At 51.3% G+C, this 15235-nt stretch overlaps 1 protein-coding gene across 1 annotated transcript in view; it reads left to right on the top strand.

Annotated features, from left to right (window-relative positions):
• The first annotated feature begins 709 nt into the window (after positions 1 to 709).
• WWC2 (WW and C2 domain containing 2) overlaps positions 710 to 15235 on the top strand; it is a 133333-nt gene continuing 118807 nt past the window's right edge. The window contains exon 1 of the mRNA XM_028527019.2: positions 710 to 1236. Coding sequence (XP_028382820.1) covers positions 1106 to 1236 — 131 coding nt within the window. The 5' untranslated portion in view covers positions 710 to 1105. The remainder of the gene's footprint in view (positions 1237 to 15235) is intronic.

Raw genomic sequence — 15235 nt, 5'->3', positions numbered from 1 at the left:
TGGGGTCCAGTCACTTCTCAGGATCGGGTTGGAATTCTCCCCGTGGGCCACTGGGGCAGGCGTGTCGCGGCCCTCTTGGACCGCGGGGCCCGCCCTCGCTTTCCGCTCCGAGGCCCGCGCTGCCTCTCGGCTGAGGTCACCGAGCCCAGGAGCCCTGTAGAATCTGCCCGGGGGCCGACGCCGATCGGACGCGCCCCCGACCCGCTCTCAGTGCTTTACACACTTTGCCACGGCCTGGGACCGCCCTCGGGTCCGAAGGGGCTCAGGGCGCGGCTTGGGGGAGCCTTTGTGCCCTCGGTGTTTGCTGGGCCTTTTCCTTCCGTAGGGAGCGAGCTGCCCCCACCCCTTTCCTCTCGAAAGTCCTGCGCTTCCCCTAGAAGTCGGAAAGGGGTTGAGCAGGGCTCGGAGACTTCTCTTTAGCTGTCTTTCCCGTCCCGAAAGTTTAAAAACCCGAGACCCTTGGCCGGAGGGAGATATTTGGGGTTAGGGGAAGAGAGAGAGCGCTGCATTCCAGGCCTTCTCCCTCCCACCTGGTCCCGCGGCTCCCCTCCCCCGCCCGGCTGGGCCCGGCTGCCCAGCTCCGGCAGCGGCCCCCGGGAGCGGCAGGGTTAAGCCCTGGAATGTGGCGGCGAGGAATGTGCATGCAGATGAGCCTGGCGGGGGCGGGCCCGGGCGGGGCGCATGCTAATCGCATGCTAATCGCATGCAAATGAAGAGGCCCGTAGCTTCCACCACCGTAGCTCCGCCGAGCTTCCCGGATCCGAGCCCAGACGGCGGCGGCTCCGGCAGCCTGGGCGCCGCGACCCTCGGCGGCCACAGGGGGACGCGGAGGAGGAGGAAGAGGCGGAGGCAGCGGCGGCAGCCGCGAGGAGGTGGAGGAGGGTTCGATCTCAGGCTCCGACGCAGACATGGTGGACTGATTCCTGGCGGATTCCTGGACTGATCGCCGAGGCGCCCCCTGCGCGTGGCCCCGCCGCGCCCCGCGGCCGGCAGCCCCTGGCCAGCGCCCGCGTCGGGTGCAGCGGCCGGGCCGGACAGTCGCGTTCCCGCCGCGTCCTGTGCCCGGTCCCTATGGAGGCGCCGCTCGCCGGCGAGGCCGCCGATCATGCCTAGAAGGGCCGGGAGTGGGCAGCTGCCGCTACCCCGGGGCTGGGAGGAGGCCAGGGACTACGACGGCAAGGTCTTCTACATCGATCACAACACCAGGAGGACCAGCTGGATCGACCCCCGGGACAGGTGGGCGGCCGGGCCGCTAGGGGCGCGGGGACCCGCCTCGGAAGCGCGGCGGTGGCTGTTGTCCGGGAGACCTGGCCGAGCGGCTGCGCCCGCAGCGCGGGGGGCGTGGGGCGTCGCCGGCTCCGGGGTGCAGGGAGGGGTCCCGGGAAGGAGGCGCGGGAAGGTCTGCCGGAGCTGGGCTGCGTCAGCGTCAGCGGGTCGGGCACTTTGGAGGGGTGCAGTTGAAGCCACCCCTTCCAAGGCCCCTTTGCCCACCCACTTCCCGACGCCCCCAGGACCTTTGGACACTCCCGGACCCAAGGGACCAGTGGAATTGGCGCCTTGGGCTGGCACTCTTACGTGCAGTTAACGGGCCCACAGGGGCCACCTGAGCCCTGTTTGGAGCTCGCCATCTCCTAAAGTTGACTGAATTGAGATTGAAGGGCACATTGGGGCTGGCGGGAGGGGTCCGGCTCGGGGAGGAGGCCTAAGTGCAAGGTGGGCAGCCAGCCTCCCAGGCCTCCTGGGGCGTATCTCTGGCCGTCCTTTGCTCTCAGGCTGAACTGGGGGGTCTTGATGGGGCACGCCACCGGTGGTCCCCAAGGTCCTGGGCACGGAGGCGGGTCCCAGGCACCCTTCCTCCGTGGGCCCTGGTGGTGGGTAATTAATTGGCTCTGACCCTGTGGGGTTTCCTGCCTAATGTTAGTCCTCACCTGAAAACTTGAACCGACTCCCAGACCTTGAAAAGGCAGATTCTGTTTTGAAGTGAGAGGTGGTGAAATGAACACTGGAACTCGACCTTGGTTATTGAGGAACTCCAACCGGAGCTTAGCATGGTTTCTTGTAGTTATCAACACACACTTTTTCTTCCCGCTGGGAGTGCAGGGGAGCGTGACAAAATCATTGTTTGCAAAGTTCAGGAGCTGCCGTTTGGCTGGGTGTTCGCAAGTGTTACTCCTCTATCCCATCTTTTCTTTACTCTTCAAAGGAAAATATTGTCTCTGAAGAAGCTATTCCTAATTGTAAGATTAAATAATACATATACACTATTAAGGATAACTCCAATAATTGGACTTTTATCATTTCTGAAACTTTTCTCCAGCTTCTTATGCAATGTGGCCTTAGAGATTTATAACCTTTCTGGGTCCTTTTTTTTTAAAAAAATGAAACATTCCCCTTTTCTCAATTGGAAGCTGTAATTTTCATACTTTATTATTCCCAGGTACTTTTAGCCTAAGAATATTGTTTTTGAAAGCTATTAAAGAGCAATTACAGAAAGTCATAAATTACATTATAAATTTATGGAACAACCCTTATTAAATTATCCATGAAGGTATCGGTTTAGGTTTCCCTCCTGAAATGAGAAAAGACACCTGTGCTGGAACTCCTTCTTGCCACAGCCTGGCTGCCTGTTGCCAGCCTGATGGAAGCTCTGACACAAGCATCACAGCTTCTCCATCTCTCCAGCCATAGCTGTTGGCATCAACTTCACGCTGCAAGCCAGCTATTGCACTTTAAAACGACTTCACAGACAGTAAATGTCAGGGATGATGGTGGGCATCCAACAGTGTCCTTCAAGGCACCTGTGTAATTATTTGACCTTCACAGTTGTGTGGGAAGTCTTTCCACTTTCTGATACTTGGAGTTGCAGGTTATTGACATTGCAATGAATTCTTGAAATAGTTAGGTGTTTCATGTTCTCTCCCACTTCCATTTCCGTCTTTGATTATATTATCTCCTTGGTGTTTACCAGCAAGGGTTGTCAAGAATATGGAATGCCTGGGTAAAGCGAACAGAATGTGAAGGGAGATTATATGGCTTTGCTTATCCATATTACTACTTCTTAAATTAAGCATGTCTCTTATTTTAAACTGTTAATGGATTAACAATTATTCTGAACTCTGTTTTCAGGGAACCGCGCAAGCGTTCATTTGATGGTGGCAAACAGGTTTAACTAAGATGATTTATTATTATTCCAGTTTTCTTGAAGCCGTTGGGTCTTTTAAGTATTTACAGGTTTGACTGGTTATTTCTGGATCTCAGTAGCCAAGTTTTAAAAGATATTCCTTGAGATCAGGGTTAACATTGGCATATTTGTGTTGTCTTTTAGGACAATGAAGTGTCTGCAAGTCTTGCTAAATAGTGTAAGAGATGTTGGGGGAGGGAATTTGGAGTAAATATTAACTCTAGTCAATGTTGTTCCACACTGACCGAACACAGGGTAAGAGAGATACCGCACAGGCCCGGCCAGCAGGTATGCCCATTCCCTACAGGATCAAATTACCAATCCTGAAAGGAAAGTGACTTGATGTACGGTGGGTCTGCAGTACTTTTGAACTTTTAAAGCCATTTAGTTAAAATGATCGTGCCCTGGCCAGTGTGGCTCAGTTGGTTGGAGTGCCATCCTTTCATCTGAAGTGTGGGTTTAACTCCTGGTCAGGGCGCATACCTACGTTGCAGGTTTGATCCCAGTCTGGGTGCATATGACGTGTGGGACAGGCAACCAGTCGATCTTCCTCTCTCTCTAAAAGCAATGAAAGAATGTCCCTGGGTGAGAGTTAAAAAAAAAAAAGATCATGATGATTTATCCAGTCACATTTACGTTAAGAAAAAGAATGTTGTGTTTTTGACAGTCTACCAGAATTTGGGAGGTATTTCTGATTGTATAAATGATCGTGCAGATTTAATGGGGAGACAGCGGGGGATTCTATAGGATCATTCTTTCATTCAGTAAGTTGTGATTTTAAAATACTGAAATATTATTTTAAAAGCACTTTCAAGCTTTTGGAAGTAGATGAAATCATGCAAACTTCTCGGACGTGATCGGAGCTTTTACTGCTCCGCCACTTGATTGAGTAAATGTAGATGAGTTCCCGAATCCCTCTAAACCTCCCGGTTTCAACTCGAAGATGAAGATAGAGGAGAGGGGAAAGAGGTACAGAGAGTAAGTAGCATAGATGGTAGGTAGAAAATAGACAGGAGGAGGGTAGGAATAGTATAGGAAATGTAGAAGCCAAAGAACTCATAAGTATGACACGTGGACTTGAACTGAAGGGGGGGAATGTGGGTGGGAGGGGGTGTGCAGGGTGGAGGGGAGTGAAGGGGGAAAATGGGACAACTGTAATAGCATAATCAATGAAATATATATATATTTTTAAAGCCTATTTTCTTTCTTTTTTTTTAAGATTTTATTTATTTATTTTTAGAGAGGGAAGGGAGGGAGATAGAGACAGAGAGAGAAACATCAATGTGTGGTTGCTGGGGGTTATGGCCGGCAACCCAGGCATGTACCCTGGCTGGGAATCGAACCTGCGACACTTCGGTTCTCAGCCCGAGCTCAATCCACTGAGCTACGCCAGCCAGGGCCAATTTTTAAAAAAAGCTAATACCACCTACCTCAGAGGGGCGTTTGGGGGCCCATAATTAGAGTCCAGCCAAATCGTGGTAGTTGCAGAGTTGTCGCTCCAGTTTAGGGCCTGGGTGGAAGCTCAGGGTGCCCCTGAAAACAGTTGATAGACACATTCACTCAGCATTTCTTGTAAGGCGGCCACAATGCCACGCCCTTCGATTGTGATCTCATTTTATCCGCCCATCCGTTCGGTTCTGTTACCGGGGCGCTGTCGTGATCTTCCATTTACACAAGCAGAGGAAATGGAGTCATGAGAGGCTGCCATCACTGTTAAGAGCGGAGCCAGGACTTGAAGCCAGATAGTCCGACTCCCCAGCCCAGGTGCTTTCTATCCCTCTAGCCTTCCTGGACACCTGGGCACGCTCTGGAGTCTCCGGGAGAGTGGGACCTCCCTGTCCCGTGATTTCTCAGGCCAATCGACCAGTCTTGGTTGATCTACAAAGGCTCCTGTCAACTTCTTACAATTCTGTGATCCCCGAGCTAGCCACATGTAAGGTCTGGTTCGTGAATGCCTTGGAGGTGTGGGCTGTTCGGGACCCCTCAAGCCGACCAAGTCAAACCACAGCTCAGGTTCTGATAGAACTGAAAATTCAGTGTATTCTTGGGCACAGGAGACATTCCATTTAGGGGAAGAGTTAAGAGTTCTGTCTGGCCCCTGAATAAATCACAGTTTTACTGTACATCTTGACCTCGCCTTCTTCCTCCTCCCCGCTCACTAATTCTGGGGAGGTCTACCTGTCTGTCATTTCCCGCCTCTGCTGTCGCGTGGGCCACGCCCCCAGGAGTGTGATTGTGCAGGTCTGCTCCCTCGCTCACCTCTGTTTTGCTCACCCTTGGACAGCACCGGTTGGTGTTCGTGGTGGGCCACAGCTCATGGCCAAATGGTGTGGTGCTTTAAAAAAAAAAAAAAAGACCATATTCAACAGGGAAGAAAAAGGTTGGATGGATCCATTGCCTCTCGGGGGAATACGGGCCTAAGGTAGGCAGGCCTCAGAGACGGGGTGAATGGTTTTACAAACTCGCCGGAGAATTCTGCTCATTGTCTCCGCTCGGACTGAGTATTACCCAACTAGACCATAACTTTGTCTACTTGAACTGAAAAGATTTGCTGCCACACAAAGTAGCCTTGCTGGTAGCCTGCAATCTTTGGTTTATGGCTAGTGCCAGATTTGAGCAAACTGTGCTTTCTAATTAAAGAGAAAAAATCCCTGGGGCAGGGGGAGGGTGGAGAGGGACAGTGAGGAGGAGGAAGAGGATGGCTGAGTGCACTCTTGGCACTCCAGCCCAGGCTGTGGCACGTGGTTAGGATGTGAGGCATTCTGGACAGTCTTTGTTTCAAAGTCAAAGCAAAGAATTTTGCCACACTCCACCGCTAGCGTGTAAACTCAAGAGACCTACCTGATTTCTTACCACTTTCTGTGTCCGGTGCTTATATGGTAGATAGTAACTGAGTATCAGTTAGTCAGTTAATGAAGAAAGCTGTTAAATAAATGAAAGAACCTTAATGGAACGGCTCTCTTCTCTCCAGTGTCTTGCTGCTGGGCTCTCAAAAAGCATATCCATAATCACTCACAGCCAGAGACCACTGATTGCCCAGTGAGACTGAAAATAACGAGAGCAATCAGCGGCTACATTTTGACTCACAGTGCAAAGATGTGAGTTGCTTATAAGAGCAAAGAGCGCAAAATCAGCCCGTACAGTCAGTCTCGGCCACCGCTGCCTTCGTCGTGGGGGGCTGGGATGGAACCCTCCTGCAGCCCGCTCTGGGGTCTGGTGCCGAGTGGCTGCTTGTGAATCACGCGAGCGATTATGGTATTTGAAGTGCAGAGAGGTTGTTAAAAGTTTGTTTCTGTTTGTTTTTTTTTAAAGAAATCACTCTGGGAAGCACTAACTTAAACTGAACTGTGCTGTCTTCCAACAATTCCCACAGAAATCCGTCTCGTTCTCGACAGTGTGCGGTAACGCTTGTTGGAGTGAGCCGCAGTTGCTCCGTGTGAGACTAAGGCTCCTCCGGCGACTTTCGTAGTCCACGGTTTGCCGTTGAATTTGCTTGGGAGACTCAGGACAGTAATGGCTTTTTCCAGAAAGACTATTTTTATAAGCAAAGCGTTTCCCTGCAAATGACTTAGTTGTGAGCTACAGAACCCGCCCTTGTGACTGTAGCCTGCCAGCAAGCCACTGTCGGGAGTCCACGTGGGGAAGCCCAGACGCACGGGGGCGCTGGGGCTGCCGCCCCGCACTGGCCAGGCCCTGCACCCCTCCCTGCTTGTGGGAGCTGGACGCGCTGCCTGGCGACTGGCACCCGAGTAACCACCGATGGGAAAAGGATGCCACCGCCACGGAGGGGCGTGGCCAGCTCCATCCTGCCGATGCGGGAGTCACGGAGAGGGCAGGGAGCTGTTAGTCCTAACGCGGTGTCAAGTCCGTGAGATAGGCTGTGTACGCGCCAGTCCTGTGTACTTGATGGATATCGGTTGAACCGATCTCCTGTTAGAATTTTAGGCGAACTTTCCCATCCATCTCTGAAGCTCCCGTTAGCAGAGAAACAACCACAGAAGTGTATAGACTAGGAAAGGGATTTTTAAAGGCAGAGTGTGTGTATAGGTTGTGGGGTTAAACGGATTTACCAAATACAGCGGTTCAGAATGTTTTCACTGTCCTCAGTGGCTTTTTCCCCCAATTATTTACCTTATTTTTTAATCGATACTAAACATATCACATACAATTCACCATCATAACCGTTTAGAGTGCACAGTTCAGTGGTTCTTACGGTATCACCACGTGCAGCCGTGACCACGATGTGATTCCCGGACCCCTTCACCACCCCACGGGGAAACCCCGTACCCACTCCAAAGTCGCCCTTCCTTCTGTTCCCATACCTGCGGCCTCTGGCAGCCACTGGTCTGTTTGCCGTCTCTCTGGCTTTGCCTCTTCTGGGCGTTTCGTGTGAATGGAATTGTGTCATTTTCGTGTCTGTCTTCTGCCACTTAGCATAATATTTTCGAGGTTCGTCCGTGTTGTGAAGCACCGTCGCTGCTGGGTTCCTCTGTTCGGCTCCGGATAACGTGCTCTTCTTGTACGGGTGCAGCACACTGCGCGCCTCCAGCCCTCAGCTGATGGGCCCTGGACCCGTTTCCACTGCGAAGCCGTTGGTGGAGAGTGATGCGGCGCGAACGCCCACGTGTTGTTTTGTGTGAGCTCCTGTTTCCCTTCTCTCGGATGCAGACCTAGAAGTGGAACTGGCTGCTCCTATGGTAACTCGGTGTTTAAGTTTTTGAGGATCTGCCAAACTGCTTCCCAAAGCCACAGTGCCATCTCCCAGCCCGCCAGCCTCCAGCCGTGGAGGAGGGCTCCAGACTCCGCCATCCTCCCCGGCGCTTATTATCTCTCTGTTTAAAGCCTTCCTGGGGGCCTGAGGTGGTGTCTTCCTGTGGCGGCTTGGATTTGCATTTCCCTGTCCCAGTGTTTTGATGGCCTTCCTCTGACCCCGGCTTTCCCTCCATCCCAGCCTGACAGCCCCTTGACGTGGTGGGTCTCCGCCTTTCTGTGTCCTCTGGCTGATTACTTGACCGAGAAAGGGTGAGGTGAGAGAAATTAGTTCTTCCCTCTCTGAGGGCTCTGAATTACTTTAACGCTGAAATTGTAGGTGTAAATTAATTAATAGTTTTTATTGTGTCAGCCGGGGAGGTCCCTGGGACTCTGGGAGATAAAAAGCTGATAAGACATGTCCCAGCTCCGTGCTACTTACAATCTAGTTTGCATGATCATCCTGTAAAAGTGAAAGAGAGTCTCATCATGGTCTATTTTGTGTTCTTTATATAGCTACTTTTTAACATCGTAACTTCAGCTTTAGTGTATGTTTTATTGCTGGCACTACTACAGATATCCCCATTTCTCCCCTGTGCTCCCCCCCACCCGACCCCCACCCCTTCCCCGGCCCTCCCCACACGGTGGCCTGCGTGTCTGGGCCGTGCACGTACTCCTGTATGTTCTTTGGTTAATCCCTGCTTTTAGTTCCGTTCAGTGTTACCTCCCTCCTTTCTGATAGGCCTCAGAAGAAGAGCTAAGAGGGTTTGAAAGTCGAATATCCTGACAAAGTACACAGGAGTTTTTGTCTGCCTCTCAAGTATGGTGTATTTTCTGAGGCATAGATGTGAATCCCACAGACGATGAACCATAATATGGGTGTGCGCGCAGTCATTGCTTCAAAATGATTTGGTGCTTAAAACCTTTGATCCAATTGTAAATGGTGAGAGTTAAATTCATGTTTATTAGTTTTTTACAAAGCAGTTGGGAGACACCTGGCGAACACTGCCTTAGCCAGGCGATCAAGGTCAACGTCAACAGTAATAAGTCACATGGCTGCACCCTTGATAGGATGTGATGACACCTATCAGGGGCACCATTTCTTCGGGGTCTTTCTGGCCCCAGGCAAACATAAGTCCCGCCTAATCATGAGAAAAACGCCCACCAAGTCTCAGTAGAGGGACAGTCTACCCAGTGTCTGACCAGCACTCTTTTTTTTTAAGATTTTATTTATTTATTTTTTTAGAGAGGGAAGGGAGGGAGAAGGAGAGAGAGAGAAACGTCAATGTGCGGTTGCTGGGGGTCATGGCCTGCAACCCAGGCATGTACCCTGACTGGGATCGAACCTGCGACACTTTGGTTTGCAGCCTGCACTCAAACCACTGAGCTACGCCAGCCAGGCTGACCAGCACTCTTTAGAGCTGTCTGGGAAACGGTCACAGCCAGCAGAAGCCAAAGGGGACATGACAAGTACATGGGATGTGATCCTGGAACAGAAAACGGACTTAGGTAAAAGCTAAAGAAACCAGAAAAGAGCATGGACTTTAGTTAATCAGGCGTCAATTAATAAGGTGGCTCATTAATTTTATGTACCATCCCAATAGATAAGATTGGATGTAGGATATATGAAAACTCTGTGCTAACAGGATTTTTTTCTATAAATATAAAACTGTTCTACAGAATACTTTATTTTTGTACCAAAAAAAAACAACCCACACAAAACTTGAAATACTATGGGTAGCATTTCAAGAATCACAGAGTTGGTGATGATGACCAAGGATAATGGACAGTAATTCCGTGCGTTGTGTTGACAAAGCAGGCACCTGTCACAGCGAAGGGTTTTCCAAAGACACTGTGGAAGGTTGGCATTGTGTTAGTGCTGGGGATCATTTCTCCCGTGTCGTAAAGGAGCCCCGGTTTTGGGAGGCCAGCGGGCAGCAGGCAGCGGGCAGCAAGGCAGTAAGAACAGAGCGAGCCCGGCGGAGCTGTTCCGCCCTCCCGGAAACTACATCGTCTCCCTGGGGCTGGAGGTGGGAAACTGAGTGTGGGAGAAGCGTAGACATTATTTCGATTGCTGAAATAGCAGCTGGCGCGTAGCTAGGAAGTGTCCCTGGCACTTCTGTGAAACGAGTGCCAGGGCTGGGCTGGCAGAGGGACTCCCCTTCCCAGTTCCACTGGGCAGGGCTGGGCCTCCTCGGGTGGCCTGGCTCGGAGGGGCCGCTGGCTCTGAACATGAGTGTCGACAGCAGGGTTAAACGTCGCCTTAAAGAGATTTACGCTGTCAACTCCTGCTTAAAATCCCAGCATAGAGGCAGACTGTGGGATGTGTTGTGTACTTTACCGACATCTCTCCATTTTATGAGAAGGTAATTTTATTGAGTGGCATTGGTAGTCGGTCAAGTTGAAAGCACGGTAGCCAGCGTGGACTGCCAGCGACTTGAAGAGCATGCCGTTTCATTTAGTGCAAAACTTCACTCTGCAGTTTTCCTTAGTTCATGGGTTTCGATACAGACGAATTAAAACGCCAGCCCTGTTTCTTGACACGGTGACGATACACGAATGTGTGGAACCCAGATTGTATGTGGTATCCATGGGCTATCAGTTGTGTCAGCTTTCAAGTCTAGGTCTGTTCATTTGGACTGGTCGGCAATTCTGCATGCAGACACTTTCCCAGGGACTCTCCGATGTCTCACCGGTGAGCGGTGACAGTGTGTCTGTCCGCATCACTGGTGTTCCGTCGGACTGACTTCACGCCGGGCGCGGGCGGAGCCCTGCGATGCCCGTGCGCCGTTTCCTTGCGGTCTCTGCTAGCCTGCCTGTCCCTGCAGCGCTTAAGAACACCGCCTGGCCCAAACCCGTGGACATGAAATGTCGTTATTTGAGGGACCCTTGCCTTCCTCCAGCAGCCTGTGTAGTCTGTCCCCTGCCTGCTTTTACCGAGCTGACCCCTGGTCACTCAGTCAGCCCCTCATTCAGTCACTCACCGTCCATCAGATAGGCACTGGGACACTGTATGCCGAGGACATGCCCGTGTGTCTTGGGGACAGGGCATTGAATGAAATAGGCAAGGCCCCTGCTTTCATGGGTTTTCTAGTTTGGGCAAGACAGATCGCAAAGACAGTGGTGAACGTGTGTAGGTTGAAACAAAGGAAGCTAGGTGACAACGGTGTTAGCGGGAGCTACTTTGGGTGGGGTGGTCAGGAAAGACCCACTGAGGCTCTGACAGTGACCCGAGACATGAAGTCGACAAGGAGCCCTCCCTGGGAATGCCTGGGAGGACAATTGTCCAGCTGAGGAAAGGCTGGCCCCACATTGCCCAGTACAATAGCTTCTAGGAGCATGTGGCTATTTAAATTAGGCCAAATTAGCCCTGGCTGGTGTGGCTCAGTGGATTGAGTGCCAGCCTGAGAATCAAAGGGTCGCCGGTTCGATTCCCGAGGAGGGCACATGCCTGGGTTATGGGCCAGGTGCCCAAGTAGGGTGTGCATGAGAGGCAACCACACTTTAATGTTTCTCTCCCTTTTTCTTTTTCCCTTCCCCTCTGCCTAAGAAAAAATAAATACTTTTTTAGAAAGTAATTAAAAATATAAATTAGGCCAAATGAAATGCACATGGAGTCCCTCAGTGCTGCTGGCCACATGTTAAGTATCAGCGGCCACATGGGCAGACACAGGTCGCCTCCATCAGTGTGCTGCCCTAACGAGCCCGGGGGCGGGTGTACAAGGAGAGGAACCATCGTTGCTGGCAGTGGGACCATAGTGTGGACAGGGAGGGAGGTCTCTGGGGATGGGGCGGAGAGGTAACAGGGGTGTGATGCCATGTGCCTCGCAGGCCGTCAATGTGTCAAGGGCATGTGGTAGCCATCGGAGAGTTTTAGGATGGGGCGTGTGTGTGTGTGTGTGTGTGTGAGTGTGTGTGATAGAGGCCTTTTTAAACAAGAGCTCCCTGCTCTACAGAGCACAGAAGCTACTGCAGTGAGATAAGCTAGGGAGACACAGTCGGACCTACAGTCGGAATGAAAGTTTTGGCCACAGAGAGCAGCAGGTACACTGGTGATGTGTTTCCAAAGTAAAGAGAAAGAACTCCCTCGTGCTTTGGATATGTGAAGCATGAGGGAAAGAGAAGCATCCAGGATATGCTGATGTACCAATGGGGAAAGACCCGGGGGGGTTGTGGTTGGTGGGGGTCCCACTGGATCAGGAAGCCAGAGTCCCACGCTTCAGATCAGGACGTCTGAGGTGCCCCTGAACACCGGCGAGTGGAGGTGTCCCGCGGGTGGCCAGGTAGGGAGTCTGCAGCTCCGAGCTATCTCAGGTGCGCAGTCTGTGTCTATGTAGTAGACAGCGTTTTAAAGTTGTGGGCCGGGACGACACTCCCGGGAGACAAGGAAAAGGAGACGTCCCAGGACCGAGCCCGGCAGCTTGCCCGTTGTTTTGTTTTGTTTTGTGAAAACTTGTTTCAGCTAAAATGGTTTATTTGTCCTCCCTGGAACACGTATTTCCACCACCATGCTAAAGATGATGATGAAGATGATGACGATGACAGAAGGACCATCTGTGAAGCCCTTCACGTATGTTATCTCAGGCTCCATGTCTGTCTTTCGATGTCTCGTGTTTCAGTGTCTCCTGCTGTATGTCAGCGTCTAGCTCTGTGCACACTCTTAGGAACTACTTAGTGAGTAAGTGAAACCTTGGATGGGCCCTGCTGTTGCCCCCATTTTAGGAAATGAGGCTTAAAAGGTTAAGTGACTTGTCTGAGGGCACCAAGCCGTTGAGCAGTGGTGACAGAACTCAGCCCTGTTTGTCCGACTTCAAAGCTGCGCCTTTAACCACGCGCTGCCCCTGACCACTGCTCCGAAGGGCTCTCGGCCACCTTTCTGGGGCTGGGAAGTTTCAGCGCTTGGAGCTTCCCTTAACGCTCTGGCCACACCCAGCCTTCCAGGGCCTTACTTCTTCTGGGGCTTGTTTTTAGCATTCGAGTTGAAACTAAATTATATGTGATGTTTTGACTCTTCAGGTTGAACTATCACTGTTTCAGAATTCAGTGTTTATTTTCCCAAACAAGCGGGCAGTCTCCATGGGCTCAGGCAGGTGCACAGGTGTGTATGCAAGCCGCTCCCGGGACCCCAAGCGCCACCTCTGGCGCACGTGAGGTTCTCAGGTGCAATCTGCTTCCGTTCTGTCACTTCGGCCGCTTCCCAGGGCTTTACGTGTCTTCAGAGGCTGGGATCTGATACACTACACATCCTCGTTACCCTAGTCTTCTGGTTCTAAAAACCCTTGACCTTGTACCACAGCCTGCTCCCGATCCAGGCTTCTGTGGAGCCCTGCCTTTCCTACACATGCCACCTGCACTGTCCACCCCTCCGTGTCCCCTCTCCCACCTGAGGACAGGGGAACCGATTATTAAGGATGGAGAATTTTCACAGCAATGAAGCTGAGTCCCGGTTCTTCCAGATTCTTTCCTAGAGCTCTGTTTTCCTTGACTGAAACCCTAGTGGACAGTCTGTTGTTGGAGAATTCCTTGGTCTCACCACAAGTGTGTCAATTATAGACCTTAATGAAAATTCTCCTTTACCTTGACTGTTGTGGTTGAGTTTAAGGGGTTTTTTTGGGGGGTGGGGGAATAACCTCTGTAAATGGCCATGGTATAGTTTGCTTTAAATTGCATAGATTTGGACTCAGGCTGTAGCCTTCATAATGGGACGTGATAGAAAGTAGGAGGGAGGATGGTGTGTTTTCGTTCCATTGACTTAGGCCTTGACACTTACCTGGGAGAACAGAAGCAGTCACTGAAATGGTGATGACAAAGGAGTCTCTTAACATGTGCATTCCTCACCCCTGTCACAAAGTGCTGTGCTTTTTATTCAGCCTTGTGATAGCTAACAGTGCATAGCATATCCACTTGTTTCGGAATCCTTACATTTCTACTTTTGGCTTAGTTTGTGATCCGAGTATGTGAATTTTAATTAAATGCTTAGATTATGCATGGGAAAAAAATCTTTTGTTCCTGTGTTGCTAGGAGCAACAGTTGTTACAGTTAACCTTCCTTTTTAAAGGAAATGTAGACAAATAAATACATGGATTTTAGCAGGTTAAAAAAAATCGGTCATCATTTCGTGCTCTGAGGGTCCTGCCTATCAAATACATGGTTCGGATGACCGTAGTTATCATGGCGGAGGGAAGAATGCAGGAGAAGTGAATAATCATCCAACACATCGACAAAACATTCCTAAAATACTATTCAAATGAGGGCAGCCTTCCCTGGGCTGCAGCTGGCTAGCCAAGCGTGGAGTCCTTTTAGCCAGTCCCCGGACTGGGCTTTCTGTTGTGGCCGGGAAGAGTTTGCACAGAAAGAAGCCCATGACCTATCTGAAACTTCCCAACATTTTGCTTTTTCTTGTAAACCTGGTCTCATCCTCCCCTCCCAACACTCTGTCTCGTTCCTGACGACTTCTTTTGTGCTGCTGGCATCTGCGCCTTAGCTTTCCGCCCCGCTCCTGGTGATTGCTCACACTCGCTGTTGGGTCCCGTTGTGTGCTTTTTGATTAGACTCCTTTGTGCTGTTTAAACGAGCAGTGTTTGCCTAAATTCGTGGTGGTAGGAAAGGACACAGGTTGGTCCCTCTGAATGACAGCTGAGCGCTCTGCCCTGGCCCTGCTGTGTAGCGAGGAGCGTGCAGCCGGGGAGATGCCCACAGATTCACCCTCCAGCAGGCACTGGGAGGTGGCGGGGCGGCGGAAGCCAGCTCCCCATTAGAGGCAGGAGGCCTGGGAGTGGGCCGGTGGGCATAGGGATTTACAGGGGTGATGTGGCAATGCAGGACTCCGCCCTCTGTCTTCGTCCTGCCTCCTGGCTGCTTCCACCGAGCCCCGGAGAAGGAGTCCTGATACGCAGGTCCAGGCCCAGGTTGTGGGAAGGAAACGTCACTTTCTGTAGGAGGATTTCGGAAGCTCACCCTGCGGGAGGGGTGCCAGCCCCTCCTCACACTTGCGGCTCTGTGCAGCCAGGCATTGGTACGTTGGAAAACAGCAACAGTTTTTTTAAAAAACAAGTGTTAATTTTAATTTTGAAAATTTAAATTAGATTTTTGTATTTGTTTGTTCGAATGTCAGGGTTTTGCTGTTGTCTGTTTTATTTTGCTTCAAAAAGCTTTATTGTTTATAATTCCCATTTGGTCCCAGGCATGGCAGAGGCCCCTGGGTGGTCGAACGGCAGCCTAGTGGTCACAGGGAGAGGCTCAGGCAGGAGCCAGGCTCGCGGGGACGAAGAGGGGCCCCCAAAGGCTTCTGGGTGAGCCTTTTGA

Source organism: Phyllostomus discolor, chromosome 11 (assembly GCF_004126475.2).
Source record: "Phyllostomus discolor isolate MPI-MPIP mPhyDis1 chromosome 11, mPhyDis1.pri.v3, whole genome shotgun sequence".
NCBI lineage: Eukaryota > Metazoa > Chordata > Mammalia > Chiroptera > Phyllostomidae > Phyllostomus > Phyllostomus discolor.
This window is presented reverse-complemented; position numbering and strand designations above follow the sequence as displayed.